This window comes from Callorhinus ursinus, unplaced genomic scaffold (genome assembly GCF_003265705.2).
Source record: "Callorhinus ursinus isolate GAN/ISIS: 27379988/994484 unplaced genomic scaffold, GSC_fseal_2.0 scaffold51, whole genome shotgun sequence".
Lineage (NCBI taxonomy): Eukaryota > Metazoa > Chordata > Mammalia > Carnivora > Otariidae > Callorhinus > Callorhinus ursinus.
Window position 1 is genome coordinate 4,140,445 of NW_027397113.1, and position 25,098 is coordinate 4,165,542.

Sequence of the window (25,098 nt, forward strand, 5' to 3'; positions counted from 1 at the left end):
AGAGGGAGGATGTGTGTGGGCCCGGCCCGGCCCGCCCCCGCCTCCGTGGCGTCCTGCACTCGGTCTTCTCTAGCGCGCGTGCGCCCCGGCGCCCCCGGCTCCGCCTGGCGCTGGAACCGTCTGTGTTCGCACAGAGAGCGTTTGTTTCTTGGCGCCTGGGCCCCGCCTGTGAGTGTCCGAAGCGTGGTCTCGTAGCCCCCCGGGCCTCATGCTGTGGCCAGTGGTACTTGCTGTGTCGGGGAGAGGGAGGATGTGTGTGGAAAAGACCTGGGGTCAAATGCTAGTGCCACTTCCTACTGCCCAGGCTGGCTGCCCCAGCCAAATTACTTCACCTTTTTGAGCCTTGCCTTTCTTTTGCTTGCCCTCCAGCCTGACCTCACGAGATTGCTTTGAGAATTAAGGGAGACGCTGTGTGTGCAGTGGTGGCCTGGGAGAAATGGCTTTCTGAGTGGCTGTCACACGTGAAGTATGTGGGCCTCCCTTGCATCTCCCTCTAGCCAGCCTCTCTGGCCTCTTTTCCCTCCTTTCTCCCCTCTCCCTTTCTCTCCCTTTCTCTCCCTTTCCTTTTCTGGCTCTTTTGGGGTGTTTTCTGTGTCTATGTCTCTTTCTGCTTCTGTCCTTCTGTCTTGCCATCCTAGCACTCTCAGGACACACGCTGGGGGGACGGCAGCTGGACCTTCCTGCCCCCTGTAACTCTCCGGAATCAGCAGGTGGCGGAGGCAGAAGCTGGGTGACAGCGCCAGGCCGAGAGCCAACCCAGGTGCTCCTGACCTGGAGTGCCTGCTCTCACTGTTTCTGCCCACTTGGGTGTCAGTGCTGAGCTTTCCTTCTGGGCCTGGGCACCTGGAAAGGCGGACGAAGGATGGGTCTCCCCAGCCAGTAAGTGGCAGGCCTGCTCTGCTGCTGGCCTTCCAAATGGCACTTAGCACAGAGCTGGCCTGGGAGGGAAGGGGGGAGCTAGGATTGTTCCTCCCCACCAAGGTGAGTTACACGTACATACATATACTGCAAATGAAATGCGGGGAAGAATTTCACAATTAAAAAAAGAAGAACATTTCAAGATGGCGATAGCAGAGCATTAAGCTGAGTGTGGGGTCCTTCTGAGTGCAGGGCCCTGTAATGCTATGGGTCACTTACCTATGAGTTAGGTCCTGCCTCCCCCTCCCATAACACCCACCTTTCATTATGCTCAGTAAATGTCCTTACCCCACCATTCCTGGAACGGATGAAGCGGGAGGTTGAGCTAGCGAAGGCCAGCCCCACCCTCAGGGAGTTGGAGGAGCCATGGGAGACAGGGGGATGCTCAGCAGGGCATGGGAGAGCTGGGGTAAAGGCTGTAGGCCCTGGCCTAGTGTTCGCATACATCCCAGCTGGGCCACTGACTCTAGAGCCCTTGCTTCACCTCTCTGAGCCTTGGCTTCGTCATCTGTGGAATGAAGGCACCTGCCCCCTGGGCTGGCATGTGAATGAAATGTCATTACGTGTACACAGAGAGCCTAGGGAGCCAGGTGCGTAGGACTGAGTCTGGGGCCAGCCTTAAGGTTGGTTTTACTAGCCAAGGCACTTCAGCTAAGTTCAATATCCGTAAGTCAGTGCCTCACCTTTATTTTTTTAAAAAGATTTATTTGAGAGAGAGAGAGAGAGAGAGCATGAGTGGGGGGGAGGGGCAGAGGGACAAGCAGACTCCCTGCTCAGTGGGGAGCCCGCTTCGGGGCTTTGATCCCAGGATCCCGAGATCATGACCTGAGCCGAAGGGAGACGCTTAACCAACTGAGCCACCGCAGCGCCTCAGGTGCCCGCTGCTTTTACTATACTGTTGTTGCCTACAAAAGGCACAGAATGTACGGGTTATTCCATTTTGGGTGGAAGGGAAATGGGAAGGGCTTTTGGAGGAAGAGGTTTGAAGGAAAATGTTCATAGTTGTAGTGAGGGTAGCACATCCTAAACACAGCAAGCCAGGGGCGCCTGAGTGGCTCTGTCGGTTGAGCGTTTGCCTTCGGCTCAGATCATGATCCCGGGGTCCTGGGATCGAGCCCTGCATTGGGCTCCCCGCTGAGCGGGGAGTCCGCTTCTCTCTCTGCCCCTCACCCCACTCGTGCTCTCTCTCAAATAAATAGATACTTAAAAACAAACAAACCCAAAGAAAACCACAGCAAGCCTGGGGACCACAAATGTGTCATTCAAGTCCTCTTAGAAGCACCTACCATGTGCCATTTTACAAATGCCAGGGGCAGGATGAGTTTACTGAGTTTGGATATGACCCTGGAGGATTACTTAAGATTTTTCTGTGCGCCTTAGAAAGATTCATTCATAGCTGAATGCAGGTTAGATTGGATAAAGCCCCCATCCCACCCCCAAAGAGGCTGGTAGCATGAGCACAAGAAAGAAGCGTAAAGTTGTATGAGGTAATGGAAAAAGTGAGTTTTGAGAAGGTGGCAACAGACTGCACTGGGGAAGGATGGGCCTCTGGGGATCCGAGCTACTGGGAACATCACCTATTAGGTGCTAAGCTCTGCACCAGCTGCTGGGGATGATGTGGGGAGCAGCACAGACTGATCTCTGTCCTCATGGAGCTTCCCGCTAGCTGGGGAGAGGACCTTAGCGTCCTAAAAGGCAGTGGGGTACCGTGGGAGCATAGGGCTAGTCTTGAAGAGGGTGGGAGATGGTTTCCCGGAGGAAAGCAACAAGTAAACTGAGGTGGGGGTACTTAGCAAATAGCAAAGGCCCAGAGAGGGTGGGACTCAAAAAAAAGGTAGGTATGGGGCGCCTGGGTGGCTCAGTTGGTTAAGCGACTGCCTTCGGCTCAGGTCATGATCCCGGATGGACAAGTCTGGGATCGAGTCCCACATCAGGTTCCCGGCTCAGCGGGGAGTCTGCTTCTCCCTCTGACCCTCTCCCCTCTCATGCTGTTTCTCTCTCAAATAAATAAAATCTTAAAAAAAAAAAAAAAGGTAAGTATGGGTGGAGAGGAGTAGGAGAGGCAAATGGTGAGTGAGGAAGCTTGAGGCCTTTGTCCTGAGAAACACACTAATGGGTTTTAAGCAAAGTAGTCAAATCTGTCTTTTAAAGAAAAATGTTCTGGCTGCCATCATGGAGGACAGGGGTTGGACTGGAGGCTGGGAGGCACTCAGGGCTCTTGCTGTGGTCAAGGTTCCAGACAATGGTGGCTTTGAGTAGGGTGGCAGAGATGAGGTAACCGAGAGGCAGACGGGTTTCTGAGATAGTTAGGGTGCAAAACTGACCCTCTTCCTTCCTTCCCTGGCAACATCCACACACCACCACATCCATATCCATCCTCAAGAAGCCAACACGAAATCAACTAACTCCTGAGACCCTGCCCGTTTCTAGAACGGGCAGAGCTGGAGATGGTCCTTCACTGTCAGCCTTGGGAGGAGGATGGGCAGGGATTCCCCACTCCCGTGAAGACAGTGGTGGAAGCCTACTCAGGACCTCCCAGATGGGAGATCAGCTCTCCTGAGACGCTGCCGTCAGGGCTGAGGTGGTAGTTGGCTGGCAGTACCTAGCACACCGATCTAATGGCTGCAAGCTTATACTCAACAAGCCAAGTGATGAGAAGCAGCAAGATGTGGTAGGACAAATGCTGACTGGAGCCTGCCTGTCTGGTCTAGACCTTGCTCAGTGACCTTGAGCAGGCACTGTCAACGGGCCTGTTTTGCAGCTTTAGCGGATGGAGGTTGGCCTTGAATCTCCAGGGATGGCAATATTAGAAATCCCCAGGCTTTCTCAGCACAGCACCATGGGAGGGGGATGGGGACTTCAGGGAATCAGGTAATCACATTTGTACACCCATTAAAAAGTTCACCTTAATCAAGTAAAATGCATGATGTTTCCAGAAGTAATGCTTTTTGACATTAAAAAAAAAAAGGCAAGGCTAGTACAGACATGTGGCCGTTCTGCTGCTTCTGCTCAGAGGAATGAAGCAGGCAACCCTTAGCCTTGGCCTCCAGCACCAGAGCCTGCACGACCTTCTGACACTCTCACGCACACACACACCAAGGCAGAAAAGGTTTTGTTTTTGTTTCAGTTTTTAAAGCCTTTTTATTAAAAAAAAAAAAGAAAAAGAAAAAAAAGAAAAAAAAAAAACCCACCCAGAACCCAAAACCCAAATCAAAATATTTCCCATTGGAGGCTATTTCTTTTTTTGTCTTTTAAAAATTTTATTACACAAATATCTCCCATTCCCATGTGTCAGAGGAAAGATGTCCTTGCTCTTTCTAAAACCAATAGTGGAGAACGTTTAGAAAACGAAAGTCCAACTAGCTTCCCTCCTTCCCTGGCCCAAAACCACCCCAATGTGTCAACTGAGATAGCAGGACTTGCCCCCTTAATGCTTACATTTAATTTAAAATTTTTAGCACAACATTGGAGATTGACTCTAAATCAGCAACAAAAAATATATATTTACAATTTCTCCGAAAAACAGAAACAAAAACAAAAAACACAACCAAACCCTTTAAACATAGTGACTTTAGGAGTTTTATTTATGGAGCAGTTATTTTTTTAATCACCAAGTGATTTTATATTATATATATATAAATTTTCTTCCTTTCCTTTGTGGTTTTTCGCCCCGGTGCTTGGAAAGATGGAGGCGGGGTGTCTGGCCCTGCGGTCTGAGGAGGGCAGGCTCTCCTGGCAAGGCCACATCTCAGAGCAGATTGCAGGAAATGTGATGGGACTCCCGGGATCCTCCGTCCCCAGAGACATTTCTTTCCTCCACGCGGACCAACCCTCACCTCTAAAAATCATTTCCCCCCCTCACAGTCCTAGAGAAAAAGGAAACCCAACAAGGGCATATGGTCCATCTGCTGCCACTCCTGGGCTCCCTTTCCTGCTGACCAATTTACGTGCGCGGTAAAAATGCTTGTTTTTCCAAACCAAAAACAAACGAAAATAAAAACCCCCTCCCCCCTCCCAACCAAACCATCAGCTTGGAAATTTCTGTGGATGAAATGTCCCAAAGTCAGAGGCACTCTCCCGGCACAATCCCTGCTCTGAAGGGGTCTCTCCACCTCCCCTTTTATAAAAAGACAACAAAACGAAACAATCTTTTCAGTACTTTCCACAGGAGCAACCAAAAAAAGGCAGGAAGCTTCCAATTATAGGTCATTAACAATAATATTAATAAGGTTTTTGCTCAATACCCAGGGTTCTTTACAGAGAAGTTCCCCTAACTGAGGCACTCTGGAATAAGTCACTGGCATTTCCTCAAAGTTTCAGCCCCAGGTCACTGGGGCCTGGAGACCAATGGAAGGGGCAGAGGGTCACGGGAGCAGACTGCTGCTTTTAAGGTGCAGCCAAGAGAATCAGCAGATTGGAAGAAACAGACACAATGCCACCCCTTACCAGGACCCAGTTTTCTTAGGAGGCCAGTCAATGCCAGGGTCAAAGCTGGGCTAGGTGGCAAAGAGGGATCCCCTCTGCCTCTATTGCTTTGGAAGTGGCAAGTGTGCAGTTGGCGTCTCTCCTCAGGGTGGCTCACACTTCAGACCCCTGGTGCCTGGGCTCCTTCCCCTCCCCCCGGAGGGTTTCAGGAGGAGGAGAGCCTGAGACTGGGCTGCAGGAAAGGGGCCAGGAAGGGAAGGGGCTGGAGGACGAGAAGGCGGGGCAAGGTTGTGCTATCGCTATCCTCACAGATGGGGAGCAGAGTGCAAATCCGCGTCTATCACTTATAAGCTCTTGCCACAGGCTGCTGCTATTGAGCATCTCCTCACACACTTAAATATTGACCCAAAAGAAATTCCGACCTTTCTTTCCTTTCCTTTTTTTTTCTTTTTCTTTTTTTTTTTTTTTAAAGTGCAAAAAGCTCTCTGCTGCCCTAGAGAGAGGATCTTTGGACAGGCCGTTCAATGCAAAGTAAAAGGGGGCAGCTGATGGGGCTCAACATAGGGCGGTGGAGTGGGAGACACCATGCTCCCCTCCCTCCCTCCCTCCACACACACGTGTAATACACTCAGCCACACACACAGAGGCACATGCACACCCCCTTCCACGGCTACAGGCAGAGGGCAGGTGACTGGCTTCAAAGCAGGACCCCCCCCCCCCGCCACAAGGTGCCAGATCAGTGAGCCACTGGGGCTAAACACGGGCTGGGCTCTGGGGGCTACACTACATCGGAGGCCCAGAGCCTGCTGGGAGGCAGGTGGGGAGCCAAGTTCTCTGCTCTCCCCAACTTGGGGAGATCAGCTGCTCCCTCTGAGGACACATATCCTGGGAAAGCCCTGTCCAGGCAGGAAGGAGGAACATGTGGAAAGGGCAGCGGGAGGCTAAAGAGGGAGGGGAACAAGGAGATGGTGCCTGTCTCAGAATCTGCCTAGGAAGCAATAAAATGGGGGTGTCCCTGGGGTACACAGTTCCAGCTCCTCTGAAGAGCTTCAACCCCAATAAGTGCAACAAGGACCTCATAGAGACTAGCAGGCAAGTCTGGGGTGGGGTAACCTCATTACGTGAACTACCACGAGCATCGGACAGGATCAAGCTAAAGGAAGAGGGAGAGCATGGACACAGATGAGAGGTTTTATACACCTCAACAGCACCAGTATGATCGGCATGGGTCTGGCCTTCCTGGGGCTGCTGGCCCCTCCTGCATAAGCCGGGAGAGTGTGGTGGAGGAGAGACACGCACTGGACACCACAAGGAGAACCTGGCCACGGAGACAGGGCCGCTTTCTTCCCTGGAAATTTGCTCAGAACCAGGCACGGCTGGGGACCATGGATGGGGAAAAGGGCCCCCGGGCCCCGCACAGATGATGGTTGCACAGACACCCCAAACTGAGAGCCCGGCCTCCTGGCCGGTGAGTGAGCAGGCGGGCGGGCAGGTGAGCAAGCGAGCAGGCACCTTGACAGCACGCAGCCTGTGCTTTCCCCTTGGATTCGGATCAATTTGCTACTCCCTTCTCCTCAGGAGGGAGAGGAGCAGGCAGGTAAGCCTGGTGTCTACCACCCTCTCTGCCCGGCCTGTAGGGAAGGGCTCAAGGGACAAGAGAGCAGAGAGGGAGTGTGACGCTGGCCTCAGAGCCCGTGCAGGGTCGGGGAGAGAGGCTCTCCTGGCTGGGGAGTCAGGGGAAGATCGGTTTCCTGTTCAGTCTGGGCTGCGTGTGTTTTAGCTGATCTTCTGTATCAGCTTCTCGTCAGACAGGCAGTAGAGACTGTTGATGGACAAGTCTGAGATGAAGTGCTCGCAGGCTTTTCGAGTGATCTGCTTGCATCCTCGAAGGTCGATCAAGGTGACATTGGCGATGCGCCGTAGGTAGATCAGGGTCTGGTCTGTCAATTTATTGCAACCTGTGAGGACAGTGAGCATGAGGACAATGCTGTGTACACACAGCCAAAGGAGCCTGCCTCTGCCACCCAGTTCCCCAGCTCTTTCCCTTAAAATGCTAAGCAAAAGCCCTCTTTGTCTCATAACTACCTGTCTCAGAGACCAGAAGTGCCCCGATGCCTCACTCCCTGCTCCGCAAGGTTGACCAAAATGCAGCCGGCAATGGCCACGCCCTCAGGCACCTGACAACTACCTGAGGCCTCCATCCCCCAATCAGTGAAGAGAGAGAAATCCGTGTCCTTTTCCAGATATGAGGAAACAATTTAATTCGGTTCAAACAAACCCAGGTCCTCTGTTTTACTGGTCAAGCTCCAGGGAGGGCTGAGCCCTTCAGGAGGCACGGGGCACTGTCCTTCATGAAACGTCACAGCGGCGTACCTGCCATGTTGAGCTCTGTGAGGGAGTAGCGAGTGGAAGACCCAACAGCGGTGAGCAGATTGGAGGACTGATCTGTCAGGTGGCTGCAGTGACTGAGGTCGAGTCGAGAAAGGAGGGGCATGTGACGAATGATGAGGCGAAGCGTGGCGTCCGTGATGTCAAGGCCTGCCAGCCGGAAGTCAGTCATGTTCCGGAGCTTGCTGCGATTGTCCTGACCTGCACAGGCAAGGAAAGAGCCTAGGTCAAAACTCTTACCTCTAGTCCAGCTCCAAAGCTGCAGGCAGCTTCAGCTCCTTCCTAGCCAGGCCTCCTTACAGGGGTTAAGCAGAACTGCCCACACCCAGCCCTGCCTGCAGGGAGTGAGCGGGGTGTGGGGGCAGTTTCTAGGAAACCAGACACGTTTTCTTTCTTCCCAGCTGCTAGATTATGCCTCATTTACACAGCGAAAGGGTATGTGTGGAACGCTCCACCCCTCTCCACACTCCCACACTTTTCCAGGCCATAACTCAAACAGCTTTTAATGTCCCACCTCAACCATGCAGACTTCCTGGACTTCCTCACGATTACACTATCTGGGTCCCAAACTCCAGTACCCCCTACGTCGATTCCCTCCTTTGCCTGCAGGCAGGGAGATGGCTGTAAATAGCTAACCTGTGCTTATATACAGCCCATCACTCTGTTCTCCATTTGCACTCATCCACAGCATCATTTCGGATACTTCCTTAGTTTCTGAGACAAAGTTTGTCAAAAGACAAAGCTACCCTAAGATGAACACGGAGAAGTCAGGCCCAGAGCATACCTGGTTTATCAGCCGGTGGAGTCAGCAAGTCCCGAATTTGAGGGTCCTTGATTCCTACTGCCCACCGAAGATCAAGGGTCCTGAGAAGGGGGCAGCTGGAGGTGCTGAGGGCAGACACTGCAGACCAGGAACAGCCTGCTAGGAGGAGGTCTTTCAGTCCTACAACGGAAGAAACCAACCTTACACTCGATTACATTTTCCAGCTTTGGTGGTAAAACCAATTGCTTAGCTCCTACCAGGGTAATATAGTGTGAGTGACTTCCTGTCTTCCTAAGACCTCAAAATGCTGAGGGGAAGAAGGCATTCTAAGGGGCCAATCATGGCAGTATCATACTCAAATCTCTGCAGTGGCTGTGCCAACAAGATTCATTGTCTTTGCTGTCCGGGTGATGACTGACTAGTCCAGTTAGTCTGGAGTGGTGCCTTGGGGACTGGCAGTTAGAGGGCCCTGGGTGAAGCCCTTGCTAATAAGCAGGATGATGACAATGGCATGGGACTGCTGCCCGATATTGCCCTAAAGCAATTTTATTTATTTTTAAGATTTTATTTATTTATTTGACAGAGAGAAAGAGCACAAGCAGAGGGAGAGGGACAAGTAGGCTCTTCACTGAGCAGAGAGCCTGATGCAGGACTCGATCCCAGGACCCCAAGATCATGGCCTGAGCTGAAGGCATTCGCTCAACCGACTGAGCCACCCAGGCACCCTGCCCTGAAGCAATGTAAAGCAGCACTGCCTACAGCCAGCCTTCCCTGCCTGCTCACCTGGCAGCCTGTTGACGAGCCATGTCAGTTGTTTCTTGGAGATGTTGGTCCAACTGAGGTCAAGGCTGACTGGCTGCCTCTTGATGATACCACTGAGAGCCTGGGGTACAATAGCCTTACACCTACTCAAGTCAATTTTTGTCCAAAGTCTCTTGTCGCAGCACCTGTGATAGAAGGAGAGAGAACTAGCCATCAATAACCCAGTACCCCTTGTCAGAGGAGCTCCCATCAAAGGGTGCTGTGGGCTTCTGGGAGAAGCAGAGGCTGCGGAGAGCCACCCTGCTACTTAGGCTCTTCTACAAGCAGACAAGTACCACGCCCTGGGTTTTTTGTTTTGTTTTGTTTTGTTTGTTTTGCCTCAGAGAAAAGGGCTTGTCTTTTACTGCAACCCTACAGGGTAAGTAGTGGATAACTTGACCAGTTCACCAATTTACTCTGGAAGGGCTGAGAACACAATTGTTAGGAACACACAGCAAACAATATACTATAACCCCTCATTTGTATTAAAATATGGCTCCCACCAAAGCTGGTAGAAGGAAGTATTAAAAATTTTAATTTCTTCTTACTGCCTGAAGACTTAGGCTTGCCTCCATTCTCTCCCTTGTCAGTCAAACCCAGCTGCCCGGGTGATGCAGGGCATTCCTCGGCACATATACAATCCAACCTGCCTTAAGCTGTACAAAGAGCCCATTACTGTATCAGACCAAAAGAGGCTCTTTATCATCAGGCCAGGAGAGTCTTCTCCCTGTCTTGGGTTTCTTCAGTGCTATCTTTTTATTTTCTGCTCCAGTCCAGACCAGAACTGGAAAGGAAAGGCCTGCCTTTCCACTGCAATCTACAGTCCACAGGCCACAAATAGCACTGTAACATGCAGGCTTCTGTTTAATATTTTACAGCCCCTGCCCCCAAGCCTGGCTCAGAGTCTGGTCAGCAGGGGAAGGGGAGACAGCACATAATACGAGTCTTATGTGACTTGGCCTGGAAACTGAGAGATAGAGCCAGGCAGGCCCACTAGCCCTACAAAGAGAAAATATTAGGACACTTTAGGTAGATCACATATTAATTCAGATTTGGGAAATAAACTCGCGTTTGCAAAGAATGAGGTCTTTATTTAAAGACTGAAAATATTTCACCAATGGCACATGAGACTTGTATGGCAAAAACAAGCTGCTTATGATAGAGCAGTGAATCTCTGACTTTAACATGTATCAGAAGCCCCTGAAAAACGTGTTTAAAAACAGATTGCCTGGCCCCACCCCCAAAGGTTCTGACCCAGAAGTACTGAAACAGGCCCTGAGAATCTGCATCTCTAACAAGATCCCAGGTAATGCCAGTGGTCCACCAGTGGTCTGAGCATCACATTTTGAGAACTACTATAACTGGGCTTGACCCAGATACAAAGGATATGATATGTCCTAGGGTCTAGGAGCCAAAGGAAAAATTAATGCCCTATGGAAACGTTTGTTCATCATCTCGAGGGACTTTCCCCCCCGTAAGTGTCTTACTGTTGAGCTTGAGAAGGAACGGTAGGTCTCATTAGGAAGGATGAATAAGTCTCAGGAAGCTTCAAAACTGGACTCTGCTTCCTGGAGAAAGGAATTCTGGTCCAGATTTAGGGCATAAGAACAAAAACTGGAAAACTGTGAACACATTCACATTTTGAAAAGCATGTCCACCTCTTTTGGCAGATGGAGAGGTAACTGAGGCAGGAGCTTAAGAGCGGTCATCTGTGTCACCAGCAACAGGGGTGACTGGCACAGCACAGGCTCTTCAACAACTGTGTGATGAGTACAGGTGACTTGAGGGGGGAAAACTAATGACTAAAGTTTTAGCACAAACTGTACAAATACATCCCCTAAATCAATTTCATATATCCAGTAAAGAGAAACAGGAAAATATGGAGCAGGGAGAGGAAGCAAAGGGCCAAATTTCCCTGAGGACACCTGTAGGCACAAATGGCCACATCTTTAACAGGACCCACTATGTAGGGAACAGACTGAGTTGATTCAGTCCTTGGGGACCCAGCAAGCCTCCAGATGCCAAGACGCATGCAGTTCTCATATGGAAAACCTGCCACCTACTCCCGTACCCCTATTCCTGATCCCTGTATCCCTGCTCACCATTTATACCACGTCTTGCACACTCGCATACATTCACAAAGTTCTCTGCGGCTGAGGTAGCGGAAGACAGACATCCAGACCTCCCGCTGCATCCAGCTTTCGTCTCCATCCTGAGCCCAACTGCCCCGGCCATTCAGCCTGGCTGCACCCCCCTCCTCTGCACTGTCATCTTCCTCCTCCTCCTCCTCCTCTTCCTCCTCCTCTCCCCCCAGCCCCTCCTCATCCCCACGCTGGGGGGTTCGGGCTGGGCAGTGCTGCACTAGCACACGGGGGGAATGGCGAAGGTTGGCAGAGGAGGCCGTGATGGCCTGCAGCTTGGGCACAATGGAGGTCCCGTGGAGCTCTTTGGTGGGCCTCTGCAGCGTGACAGTGAGGTACGATCCCCGGATCTTGGCTTTCTCAACTTCAGACAGCTCCTTTTTGCCGCTGGGATTGTTCTCCTTTTCCCGTACCATGGTGCGCTCTGTGGCCTGCAGCCGCAGCAACTGCCGCCGTTTGAAGCGCTCATCGCGGCTGGCACTGTGGTGGTCGCTGGGGCCAGCCCCAGGGGATGACCGAGTCACCATACCCCGGGGGGAGACTGGGTCATGGATGAGCTGCAGCATGGAAGTGGGTGAGTGAGGCGGGGGCGTGAGGGGCTCGTCGCAGCTCCGCAGGGGCCGCAGGACTTTGGCTTGCACGGCTTCTTCATCACTCTCTTCCATTTTCCGCTTCTGCAAAACAGGCCCGCAAAAGCCCCGTCAGCGCCTTTTTCCAAAACCCTCTAAATTTACGTGAGCCTCACGGTTGCTCTCAGGAGACTCGAAAGAAGACAGATCGCCGCTCTTCTATGCTGAAAGGGGTACCTGCAGGCTACAGGGTGGTCACTTCCTCAGAGTCTACAATCTGCCGGATTGGCAACAGCGCTCAAGTCTGTGCTGGAGAAAGCTGATTACAGAATAAACCCTTAAAATAGGTCACTTGGGAAATCTACCTGTGACACAGAGGTTTGTGTCCGAGTATAGAGGAGTGAGATCCAAATTTGGGCTGCATGATTCCACAGCCCACCTTATGCATCTCTTGCCCCAAATTTTGGGATTATAATTCCCTGGATAAAGATATCCTTTAAAGAGGCCACAACTTTACCCCTATGCAATCTGACCATTTTTAATTGTCTCTAATTTAGCTCCTTCACCCTGGAGATGCTTCTGATGGTAGATGCTCGTGGTAGAAGAAAAGCAGCATACAGATGCCGTTTCAACTAGGACACAGAATCTGACAGCAGTAAACACCACTTTAGCTCCACCAGTGTCTGAGCCGGACTCTACCAGGTTGCTGCTTCCACTTCGTACCCCACCCTATCCCTAGAGAGCAACTGTATGGGAGTTAAAGCAGAGAATGAGAACCTCTGTGAGGAACTGCAATGCTTCAGAGGCATCTGCGCTGGATGAAGAAGAGGAAACTGGGTTGGGTTCAGTGAAGCCAGCGTTCCACAAAGGCCCACATCCTCATCCTAGGCCACTTGTCTCTTCCTGGAGCCCACTGTGACTTTGCCGTGATGACGCTGAACCAGTGTTCCACTAGGGACCAGTGAGTAGCGGTTCAAACTTTCCTCAAGGAGACAGTTTCCGTCCCTCAGCAACAAGCCCCGCTCCCTGTCTATACCTTCTCAGAGCACTATGGTTGGAAGAGAACGACCACCTTTTGGGTGCCGGTTTTTACAATGCAAGAAGGTAACCCTAAAACACAGCATCTGTCAGCCCATCTGTTACAGGAGGGAGGCAAACACCCACCACTACCCCCTCTGCCACTGCTGCCAATGAGAAAAATGTAAAAGCTTCCAGTGTAACAACTTGAGGTAAGGAGAACTTCAGCACTAGTCAACTCTAAATCCCTGCACTCCCAAGACAGACTGAAAATTCAACTACCTCAGTGTCCAAGTGGGAAGAAATAGAAAGAAGACAAGGAAACTTGTCTCTACTCCTGTGCAATGGACCCAGGGGAGACCACCGGGGTCTGGATGGCTGCCACTAGGCCAGCTGCCTCCTCCGCATGTGCCCTCAACAGGCCTTGTTCTTGCTGGTCTGAGTAACCAGAGTCCTTTTGGCCCTTTAGCATTACCCACCGGGCCAGCAACCTCCACTACTCAGGGCCAAGGTCATGGCACTGGTCCCCCTGCAGGGAGGGGCTACCTCTGTAGGACATGTTTGGGCACATGGGCAGGACTTTCTGCAAGGCCACAAAGGTGAAGAGGACAAAAATGTGAGCCTGCTTAACTGGAAATTCCAGCACACCACTGTACTTACCTACTGCCTCAGGTCACTGCCTGCCTTCTAGTTTCATTCCTCAGGAGCAACTGTGCTCACCTCACTGCCCTCCTCAAACAACCCAGCTGTGCTACCTCTTTTTTAGGGTCCCAGAGTGTAAAAGGACCTCAGCAATTTGCAGACTCCAAGTGGAACAGTATTCAGTAATAAAAAAAAAAAACCCAAACATTAAAAACTCAAACAAAAGAAAAAAAATAATTAACCAAAGAGGGGAAAGAGGTATCATACACAATACAAAATAATCTCTGTGGGTCAGAAAAACCATGTGAATAAAGTTGCAAAGGCAAACGTATTCTAACCATCCCCCAAGCCCAGCGTTTCCTTTCTTCTCCAGTGCAGTCTGGAAAAAGCTCCCTTACCTGGGCTTTCTCCGAGCTGTCCTCCTGGTAGCACTTTGGACACTCCCAGCAATTTGGCAATTCCTCATTAAGCAGCCCTTCTCCATCCATCTAGAGTAAGACAGGGATATTAAAAATCTATCTCATTAAAAACAAACAAAACGAAATGAAACAAACCCCAGCCCTTTTTTAAGATTTAATTTTTTTGAGAGAGCGAGCGAGTGCACAAGCACGGGGAGCCGCAGGCAGAGGGTAAGCAGGTTCCCCACTGAGCAGGGAGCCCGATGCGGGACTCGATCCCAGGACCCTGGGATTATGACCCTAGCCGAAGGCAGACGCTTAACCAACTGAGCCACCCAGGCGCCCCCACCCCAGCCTGTTTCTTAAGGCTCCTTTATCACACAGTAACAGCCATGTGGTTGGGAAGACCGTGGAAGTTACCTATTCGTAAACACGTTGACCCATAGGGGAGGAAAAACCCAGCCGCTGGGAGACTGGCCACCCTCACTCTTGGTTACTTGATCAAAGTTAGATTCCATGAAGAGATTCCCAAGAGTCTGGGTCAATGTGGGGTCTCTCCTGACATACAGATGTATATATTTATCTCCTCTAACACATTTATTTTCCTGAAAGTTTCCTGCCACTTTGCAAAAGGAACTGACTACACAATTCAGAAGGTGCCAGACCTCATCTTGATTGTGAAGCACAGTAATTATGACTGCTTGGGTTCAGACACTAGTGGCCTGGTCTCTGTGACAGTGTTCTCAACTCTAAAGTGGGGATAAATAACAATTCCTATCTCACAGGGTTATAGTGAGGATTAAATAAATTACCTGTGAAGTGTTTAGGAAAATGCTTAGCATATAGTAAGCACTTTATCAACATGGAGATGATACCATCTTATTGATCCTAAGATGCACAGTTTTTCACATTTGAATATTTCTAAAATTGGGCGGCTTCTCACAATTAACAGTATCTTACAATCACTGTCAGCCAGATGGCAGTCATGATATAGTTGTCACCCTTGGAAAAATCAACAAAACACCAGCACCGATGCCTTTTAAATTGAAAGAAATATGAAGAAATAGGGTAGACCGGACTTCACAGGGCTGTCTTCAAGATGTAAACAAGAGGGGTGCCTGGGTAGTTAAGCGTCTGACTCTTGATTTTGGCTCAGGTCATGATCTCAGGCTCGTGCTCACATTGGGCTCCGTGCTCAGTGGCGAGTCTGCTTGAGATTCTCTCTCTCTCTGCCCCTTCCCCCACTCACGTGTTCTTACTCTTAAATAAATAGATTTTTAATAAAAAGATGTAAACAAGAGAATGCATGTAGAACAGTGGTTCCCCAGGTGCCTGCGTGGCTCAGCTGGTTAAGGGCCGACTCTTGATTTTGGCCGGGGTCATGTCCACAGGGTTGTGAGATGGAGCCCTGCATCAGGCTATGAGCTGGTAGTAGAACCTGCTTAAGATTCTCTCTCCCTCTGTCCTTCCCCTCCTCCCTCTCAGAATCAATCAATCAATCAATCAATCAGTGGTTCTCTACCCCAGCTAAACATCAGTATCATTTAAGGAGCTTCCGTAACACACTTAGGCCCAGGGTCCATGCTTAAAGAGTGGACATGACTTCTTAAAGACTGCATCGACTTCCTTATTACCTTAAGAGGCCCTCAAGTGGTACCAAGCCTGATACAGACTGAAAACTCATTAAACATTAGCTGATACTATAACTCTCACCATCTTTCAGGAACTCATATCCAGAGATACAATGAAGTACATAGCAAAGATGCTTAAAGGCACAAAGCATTCCAAAATAGACCAGGCAGTTCCACAATGGCCTAGGGGCTCCAAATACACTCTTTGGAGGCCAGACTGCAGCAGAACCGGAACTAGAACTATTATTTTATGTCCTGGGCTATCTTCAGGGTCTGGCACAGTGGCAGACACATAGTCTAGACATCTGAATCAAGGACAGATGTTAGACCATGACATGACCCATAGCTGATGGTCCACATCAGGGATGCTGGTAGCCTCTTGTGACAAATTCCCCCTCTCTGCTCCACTCAGTGCCTTCACTCTACCAGCTGAGGCCTCAGGTGCCCCTTAGGCCCCTCCTCACCTGGAGGCAGCCAGGATGAACAATCTCATTGCAGATACAGCATTCCATGAGTTTCTTCTCGAAGTCCTGTGTCTCCTCATTTTGATCAACCTCTCCACAGAGGGAACACGTGACTGAGTGAGGCAGTCTGGGCTACAAGAAGACAAAGATAGAAACCAAGAAAAGAGGAGACTTAGATCCTTATCAGTTCAGCTTCCCTTTAACTCAAGATGGGTGATTTGCTTCCTGTAATTCTGTTGGGAACACTCAGGGAGCATGGAAACCGGGTGAAAAGAGGTTTCTGGTAGAGAAACCAGTGGAGGAAGAAGACAGAACAAACCAGCTGAGAACTAGAGACAGAGACCAGTTTACTCTCCCCAGTCTGTCTCAGGCCTCACAGGTCCCTCCTTTCTAATACACTTAAAGGGACAGACAGCAGTGATTTGCCCTTGAAATACTGCTCTCTCATTTGAAAACTGGGTGAGGAAGGATGAAAAATTAAATAGGATCATTTTTAGTATTAGATACCTTCCTTCTCAACCCAGACAGAAAAGGAACAAAACAAAGCAAGCCAAAAAGAGAGATTGCTTTCCATCTCTTAAAGTCTTTAGAACTCTCACTACCTATACTTCAATCCCTTTGGCACCACCCTTTCTCCCCCTCCCCCAAGTTCTTTACCCAGCAGGCCACTTACTGCCAAGCACTGCCGAAGGACACAGGACTGCTTCATGCGACCAGGCCCCCCAAACTTCTTCATGTCCCTGCAGTAGTGGCAGACTCCACACTCTCCTTGCACACAGGCTTTGCATTTCCGACAGCGCACTCGTCTCCGCCTGGCTCCTGACACTATGGGGGAGGCGGCAGCTGGCCTCACAGGTGTTAACCGAGGAGCCGGTTTCATAGTGTGAGGCTTTGTGATGGGGATGGTAGGAACCCGCACCTTTGGCCGGGCGGGGAATTTTAGCTGGAAAGAGAAAGCAGTGAGGTCAAATATATCAAGTAACTTTAAGGACTCGAGAGTGTAGAAGATTACAAAGCCGTGGGCAAATCTGCCCACTGCCTGTTTTTGTAAATAAAATTTGACCAGAACATAATGACGCTCATCTGTTTATGTATTGTCTATGGCTGCTTTCATGTGCAATGGCAGAGTTGAGAAGTTGCCAGAGACTGTATGGCCTGCAAAACTGAGAATATTTATTTATTGCTTTTATTATATTTATCATCTATGTATTTACCTTTACAGAAAAGGTTTGCCAATCCCATCAGGCTTTTTACTTCAGCCACATCCCTCTCACTCTGTTGAACTGTGACAGTCCCCCCTCCCTGAAGCTTTCTATGTACCAAAGTCACTCCAGGGGCCCTCCAATATTTCCTTAGCCTGAATATTACTACTCAGAAGATACTCGTAAAGAAGACCCTAAACTACTTGAGGGTGAGATGGATCTTGCTCATTTCTTTAGTATTCTGAATCTGGTACATAACAGATACTCCAAGAGCCCTTAAGTGTAGAATATTATCTCTCAGGTACACATTTATAATTTTATTACTTGCATCTGTCCTGGTGATCTTTTCAAGAACAAGGACTGGGTCTTTTAGTTCTTTAATTTTCCACGGTACCTTAAACATGTTTCTGACACAAAACATTCAACAGCCAGAAATGACTAAACTGTTTTGAGGCAGTCTCATGTGGTTAAGCATAGGCTAAGTGGGACCCCTCCACCTAGGAAGTGGTTCTTTTAAGACATCTTTCACAGCTATACACCTAAACACTCCTGGAATGTGATGGTTCTGCAAGTTTCAACTGGGGAACACCAAAGAATGGCCTATGTATTTGCTGGACTCATGGCCAGGATCAGAATGCTAGCCCTTACTTTTATTTAATAAATAACCTTGACAAAGGACAATACAGGAAAAAATTATACAGGACCTAACTGAAGAGGCATGAAAACTCCTGACCATTTATTTGCTAATAGGTAATTCCCTTCCTTCTTTTTTCAATTTGATACTGAAAAATCCACATTAAGGGGTTTCTTGAGTGTGCACTCACTCCATCTGGCCATTTATATATGTAATTATTTTGACTAGTTTTAAAAAATATCTGTGAAAATAACTGAATCATGGGGCCAGAAGGATAGGAACCAATCCATTCTGGTGAATAAATGCACACTTTTGCATCTAAACCTGGAGGCAGGTTCCTAGTTTAGTTCCTAGTTCCTAGTTCTGTTAGGAGAGTCACCTCCAAAAACAGCCAATTATCCTGACCTAAGAGTTAAAACAGAACTGAATAATGATTTTCTGTCAGTTTATATTAATGCACCAAAAGCTGTCTGCCTCTCGTTCTTTTTCTTCCTGGAATGGTGATGGTCAGCCAGCAAATGCTTCAGCAGCCTGAAGATCAAGAAGAATAGTTTCTTACCTTATCCCTTTTTGGCCACTGTACTATAGGGACTCCAGTGAGGGCTAACTTGGGATCGCTGTTGGCAAGCTCCTCCAGCAAAATCTAAGGGTAGGACAGGAGAGAAGAGGGGGGAAAAAAAAGCAGGGCACAGTGAACAAAGAGCCAACCACTCCCAACAGTATCTAGACTTAGCCCCAGTCCCTAAAAGCAATGTGGAAAGGGCAGGCTGGCAACTGTGTTTTCCCTTCACTTATAGAGACTCATTGCAAAACAAACTGAAGATGAAAGAGAAAACTCCAACTAGTGTAGTACTATCAAGACTTTGAATTTACCTTTGTTCCCAACCCCACACTTGCATACTTACTGTACTGTTAATATGTGCGCTGAAGTAACTAGCTACGTGGCGACAAGTGTTACTTGTCACACAGTTCTATATACGGCAGTAAAACTTTATATTGCCCCTTTACTTTTCAATACCGGTCAATGAATATTATCAAGAAGTAAGTACTGCCTTCATTTTGTAGATCTCAGCAAAGTAGCAAAAAAGATTGGCTAGTACTGGATTAATAATATGAACGGCAGTCTTAATGACCTGATTCAACCCAGAGCTCTAAGGCTGATTACAGAAATCTCAACTTTAAATCAACCAATCAACTGACCAATCTCTCTCACACACATAAAGTCAATTATTTGGCTTTATTCTTATAAATGGAGCAGGAACAATTGTAGGGACAACAGTTTTGATGGCTTTAACCAATCTATTTTGAATGACTTGAGGACAATGCTACAGTAAGAAACTGCCAGTTAAGTCAATCATACTGGTTGAGTGTTATCTAGAAGCAAGTCTTTATGTTTTAGACAGAAATTTCTGAATCCCAAACCTTCTAGCAGAATGAAATCCCTCTTCCTCTGACCTCATGAACCCTAATGCAAAGGTAACAGCAAAATAACACAAATCCAGAAGATAAGTTACAAGATTCCTTTCAGGTTGCCCTAGTATATTAACTGTTTCAACAAAAACTAAACTTTGATCCTAGACAGTGAGCATTCCTGGGCCATCTTTAATAATCATTTCTATATTCCTGTGGACTCTATGCCTAGAAGACCAGGACTTTTTGAAGCATGAAGCACTTCTTCTACCAAGCATTTTCACCCTTAACCTAAGGATCATGATCCAAATCCCGGAGTTGGGACTCAGAAAGACCCTTTAAAACTCACACCCAGGAAGCTCCTCCACGAAGATCCCCTTTGCCAAGTCTCCAGATGCCTCTCACCCTCCCCCAAACTGATTTCATTTGCAGACGTTTTATTTACTTCAAGTTGCTATGGCATCCTATTCTGAAGCCTCCTGTTTAACACCGCACAGCGTGGGGGTGAAGAGGCGGGGTGCGGTGCCACGTGGGACTAGGCTCTGGTATGGGCTCCAAATCTCCCTCGGGTGAAAAATTCAGGTCCATTCAAAATGTGTGCTAGGGAGTGCACAGTTCCCCTCCCCCACATCGTACTGCTGAGGAGTAGGACTCTGCCCATTTCCTCTGCCGGAGAGCAATGAGCTGTCCACAAACAGGGACTTTCCACTTTCAGCAAAACAGACCGCACAGAAAGATCTGCGATTGTTTAAGAGTAGGAAAGGAACCTAACTGTTCACCAAAGCAATCTAATTCTACCTGCAAGATTTTTTGTGGGGGATAAGGAAAGGTAGGTAGAGAAACTGTCTCTGCGTGGGGGGTAGGGGGCAGCTGTTCACCCATATACCCCTCACTTACTGGGGTCTGTGTGGGTGTGGAGGGAAATGCAGATTTCCTTCCAAGCCTTATTTTGTTGGGGCCATACGACCAAGCTCGCCCTGCTTCATCAAAAAAGGCAGACTCCAGCTGAGGCCCTCTAAGAAACCATATAAAGAAGCCACCACCCTTCACCAGAGGGGGTTTGGGACGGGGAGCCGAGAGCGGGGGTGGAGTGCGGAAAGGCTGACGCCTATCTGGGCTCCTGGCATTCGGGAGAACATTCAAACACAAGCCCACACCCCACACATCACAGGAAGGGGAAGAGAACAGCGGGCGTCTGGGCAGAGAAGGGAAAAGGATTCCCAAAAGCCAAGCGACCCAATTCAAAAGCATATCCCACCAGGAGAGGGAACAAGTGCAGCGACGGCTCACGCAACACTAAGTAACCTGAGCATTGTCCTGGACTCGCCCGGCAGGCTCTTCTTCTGCCTCTTCGCTGAGACAAAGTCCCTACAGTTACACACATCCCGAGTCAGAAAGGGTTTGCCGCCCGCCCGCCTGACCTTGCGTTTTTCGTCGCTCTGGAGCTGCCGAGGCTCTTGGTTGAAGTTTCCCCAGCGTCTTTGTTTTGTTTTCTGTATCGGAAGTTGTGCTGAAGGAGTTAGGTTTTCTCCCTCTAGGAAAATCCCAATTTACTTGAAAATTCTGGAATCTCCCAAAGTACATCAGGCAGGGCAGTCCAGCTATAACCCTTCAGGCTACCCAGAGGGAGCAGCGTGTCGTGCTCTGAGCTCCTTCTCAAGCCCTTCAGCTCAGCCGCGGCTTCCTGTGCCTGCGAACAATGCTGCTGCGTCACCCACATGCAGCTCCCAGAAATGCTTTGCAACGGAAGATGGCAGGAGGGGGAGCTGAGCTCGAGTGAGCGAGCCAGGCAGAGGGCCCAGCCGTCCTGCTGCAGAGTCGGGAGGGGGTGTGCTCGGCGAGGGCTGTCGGCCGGTGATTGGAGGAAAGGCTGCCCAGGAGGCAAGCTGGGCCGCGCCCCTGCCTCCTCCCTCCCACCACCACTGCAATAGGAGAACCCAAGGCCGGCCCCAGAGGGCTCCCTCTGGCCGACTTCGGAAGGCGCCAGCAAAAGGAAAGGCTTTAACCCATTCTGCATCTGGGCCCCGTGAGTGTCCTTGGCTCCGTCCACACCCTTCCCCTCAGGGTGACCTCTTATTGTTATAGACAGCACTCTTTCTTGCTGACCACTCACACACAATTCTCTCCTCTGCTCTTCAAGCAAACAGCAAGTGACCCGAAGTTCAGCCTGTGCAGGAACCAGGCACCCGGAGCTGAGCTCCTCTGAGTTCCTTTCTCCTGGCACACCCGCCTGCTTCACCTGCCCTTGCTGCTCTCCCAAGCCCAGGATCCAGAACGAGCATACATATTTCCAGGAAAACCTTCAGGAACGACACATTTCAACCAATACTGATATATTCAATACATATGTCTGTTTAATATCAACTACTTCTACAACAGATGCCTGCCTCTGGTTGCGACTGGGCACTCCACCACCGGAACAGAAATGTCTAGGCAGCTCTTCTAGCAGTTCCATCATGACCGAGTCAAGCTAGCTGAGGCTCAATCTCAGGTCGAGGTGCTTTACTCTCCTGCCTCGGAACCAGCACAAGGAGCCACTGCATTTGTGTTTGCCAACTCCACATCCACCAGTCTCCTCAGACTCTCCAGGACTCCAGCACTCCTGCACATTTCCTATTCATTTCCTATTCCAGTCGTTTATTTTGCCTGCCCCATTCTTCATGTTCCCTGGATGAAGCTGGCGACTCTGCATCTTGTCAGACACCTCAACCATGCCATTTCTGACAGCCCCTCGAGTGATGTGTGTCACGCGCTCTCCATGCATTGATCACGGTCAGGGCGAAGCTCAGACTGAACAAGCACTCTCTCAGGCTACAGCGTACTGTATTTTTGGAGCCAGATTTATGTAATTTTTAGACTCTCATAAATGTAACTTGGCTTTTTCAGAAATTACAGAAGCTGCTTTGAAATAAACATCTCAGGCCACTAAGAACCTAGCTGGGAAACATTCTTACTTATTTCCAGGACAGTTCTTTCAGTGAGTTTCTAGTGCAGTCAGTGGCTAATAGGCTTTATGGGGCCTAGGCTTTGCTGTCAGGGGCTACGTATTTTAATTTTTACAGTAGTTTACCAAGGAAAGGAGGGAGGGAGTTCTGTGCTTTTTGGCTGAGCTCTTCCTGAAAAAGTTTCTATGATCATCCCAATCCTAAACCTCTAGTTTGCACTTTATCTTAAGACTCAAAGACCAAGGCAATCAGCCTATTATGTTTGAAAAACTTTCCTTAATAGTGTGAGAGGTCTTCTTGGAAAATCCTTGTTTTGGTCTTAGTCCTATCTAACCTAGAGGGATGATAAAGAATGAACACTTAGGAAAAACATATTATCGTGTTGTAGCAAGTGAAAACCGTAAAGGTCACCAGGAAAGGACAAAAACCAGACAGGATACTAGGAAACTCCAAGTAAATTTCCAAATCACAAATTAAACAAGGCCAGTTTTTTTCTATTAATTTAGAATAAAAGATAGGCAACAAAGATCAGAATTAGTAAGAACATGACATGTAATACAATAATAAAATGAAAACACTTTGAGGAATTGTATGTATTTTAACCTAACCTTATATGCCTTGTAGCCGTTAAATTATTTAAAACTTTCTATTTAGGGGTGCCTCGCTGCTTAGTCGGTGGAGCATGAGACTCAGTCTTGGGGTTGTGAGTTTGAGCCCCATAGGGGGTGGAGAGTTTACTTAAAAAAAATAAGTATTAAGTAAACAAAACTTTTCACTTAGTAAGAATGTGTGAATTAGGGGCGCCTGGGTGGCTCAGTTGGTTAAGCGACTGCCTTCGGCTCAGGTCATGATCCTGGAGTCCCGGGATCGAGTCCCACATCGGGCTTCCTGCTCAGCAGGGAGTCTGCTTCTCCCTCTGACCCTCTTCCCTCTCGTGCTTTCTATCTCTCGTTCTCTCTCTCTCTCAAATAAAATCTTAAAAAAAAAAAAGAATGTGTGAATTATTACAAATAACAGTAAAAACTGCAAATGAAGTTTTATTTATAGAGAGTGCCTCTTCCCCCCCCAATCTGGTTTATGGATTAAGATCTAATAATGGGTCTTCTACCAGTTCTTCTCTTTAACTAGTGTCAGAGTCACCCCCAAAGTGTCAGATGACGCAAACTTGTGATTAGTGTCTATATTTATCTGAAACCATGACTCTCTGCCTTCAGTTCCATCGTACTCCTGAGATGGAACCTACTGTAAATTTTTAGATCACGGTTACAAAATGTTAGAATCTCAGATCAGAGCAGGAATAGTAGCCTATTGCACCACAAATAAGAATTCTGGAATTTATAAACTGAGAACCATTTATATAATGTTGGTAATGAATATGTATCATCTAACAGGAAAGTTTATTAACTTTTAATTTTTTATTTTTTTAAGAGCGCGCCTGAAATTTTTATTTTATTTAAAGATTTTATTTATTCATTTGACAGAGAGAGAGAGAGAGAGAGAGAAAACGCGTGCGTGCACGCACAAGCAGGGGGAGCAGCAGAGGGAGAGGGAGTTAGGCTCTCTGCTGAGCAGGGAGCCAGATGTGTTGCGGGGCTTGATCCCAGGACCCTGAGATCATGACCTGAGCCAAAGGCAGATGTTTAACCAACTGAGCCACCCAGGTGCCCCTAACTTTTTACTTATTTATTTTATTTTTTAAAGATTTTATTTATTTGAGAGAGTGAGAATGAGAGAGAAAGAGAGCACATGAGAGGGGGGAGGGTCAGAGGGAGAAGCAGACTCCCCGCCGAGCAGGGAGCCCGATGTGGGACTCGATCCCGGGACTCCAGGATCATGACCTGAGCCGAAGGCAGTCGCTTAACCAACTGAGCCACCCAGGCGCCCTCTTTTTATTTATTTATTTATTTATTTATTTTTTAAAGTAGGTTCCATGCCCAGCATGGAGCTCAAAGTGGGGCCTGAACTCATGACCCTGAGATCAAGACCTGAGCTGAGATCAAGAGTCAGGATGCTTAACCAACTGAGCCACTTGGGCACCCCTTATTTATTTATTTTTAAGTAATCTCTACACCCAACGTGGGGAACAAACTCACGACCCCAAGATCAAGAGTCGCATGCCCTTTCGACTGAGCCAGCCAGGTGCCCCTTAACTTTTGAATTAATAAGACTGGCACCTCCTTCCCTCAGGATAGAATCCACCCACCCACACTCAGTGTTCAGTCAACACTCTATGTCATGCATGGTACCTGTAAACCTAGAATGCACTTACTTTCTCAGCCCATTTAAATGCCTGTTCCACCACTGACTTGTAAGCCCCTTGAGGGCTTGATCTATAGCATGTTGGCATATCTACTCCAATACTCAGCCTGGTTCCTGGCACAGAGTAGGCAGGCATTATTCAGAGTAGTGGAATAAATGAATTTCAAAGATTTGTAACATCTAATTTTCTGTAATAGTGATATGGCTTACTAAGTACTCTACTAACATTATCATTAATTTTCAGAATAGCTCCACTGAGGTAGATGATATTTTACAGAAGAGAAAACAGGCTTTCATAGATCTAGTATCTTGACCAAAAGTCACGTTTGCTAAGCTTATCAAAATAGCTCAGAGAAACCAAGAAGGTAAATACACAACACTGAATTCGTTTCACTGAGGTGGGCAGCCTATGTACATATATTAAAAGCTCCTTTATGACCAAAATAAATACAAACAACACAATAAAGTCTGATTAAAAACTCAGTCTTCCA

The 25,098-nt window shown here is 48.5% G+C and overlaps 1 protein-coding gene and 1 long non-coding RNA gene across 4 annotated transcripts in view; one reads left to right on the top strand and one right to left on the bottom strand.

The window, feature by feature from the left end:
• The first annotated feature begins 60 nt into the window (after positions 1 to 60).
• LOC141370947 (uncharacterized) lies at positions 61 to 751 on the top strand. The gene is made up of 3 exons (XR_012375455.1): positions 61 to 168; positions 370 to 466; positions 639 to 751. It is a non-coding gene; the product is annotated as an uncharacterized lncRNA (long non-coding RNA).
• A 3,722-nt stretch (positions 752 to 4,473) lies between these two features.
• The window catches only part of KDM2A (lysine demethylase 2A), a 111,259-nt gene continuing 90,634 nt past the window's right edge, over positions 4,474 to 25,098 (bottom strand). For all 3 annotated transcript variants that reach the window (XM_025879351.2, XM_073883414.1, XM_073883413.1), the window contains 9 exons: positions 18,553 to 18,636; positions 16,831 to 17,100; positions 16,158 to 16,289; positions 14,063 to 14,152; positions 11,398 to 12,110; positions 9,278 to 9,441; positions 8,516 to 8,674; positions 7,717 to 7,932; positions 4,474 to 7,301 (listed from right to left, as the gene is read on the bottom strand). In XM_025879351.2, the coding sequence (XP_025735136.1) occupies positions 7,120 to 7,301; positions 7,717 to 7,932; positions 8,516 to 8,674; positions 9,278 to 9,441; positions 11,398 to 12,110; positions 14,063 to 14,152; positions 16,158 to 16,289; positions 16,831 to 17,100; positions 18,553 to 18,636 (2,010 nt within the window). In that variant the 3' untranslated portion in view covers positions 4,474 to 7,119. The remainder of the gene's footprint in view (positions 7,302 to 7,716; positions 7,933 to 8,515; positions 8,675 to 9,277; positions 9,442 to 11,397; positions 12,111 to 14,062; positions 14,153 to 16,157; positions 16,290 to 16,830; positions 17,101 to 18,552; positions 18,637 to 25,098) is intronic.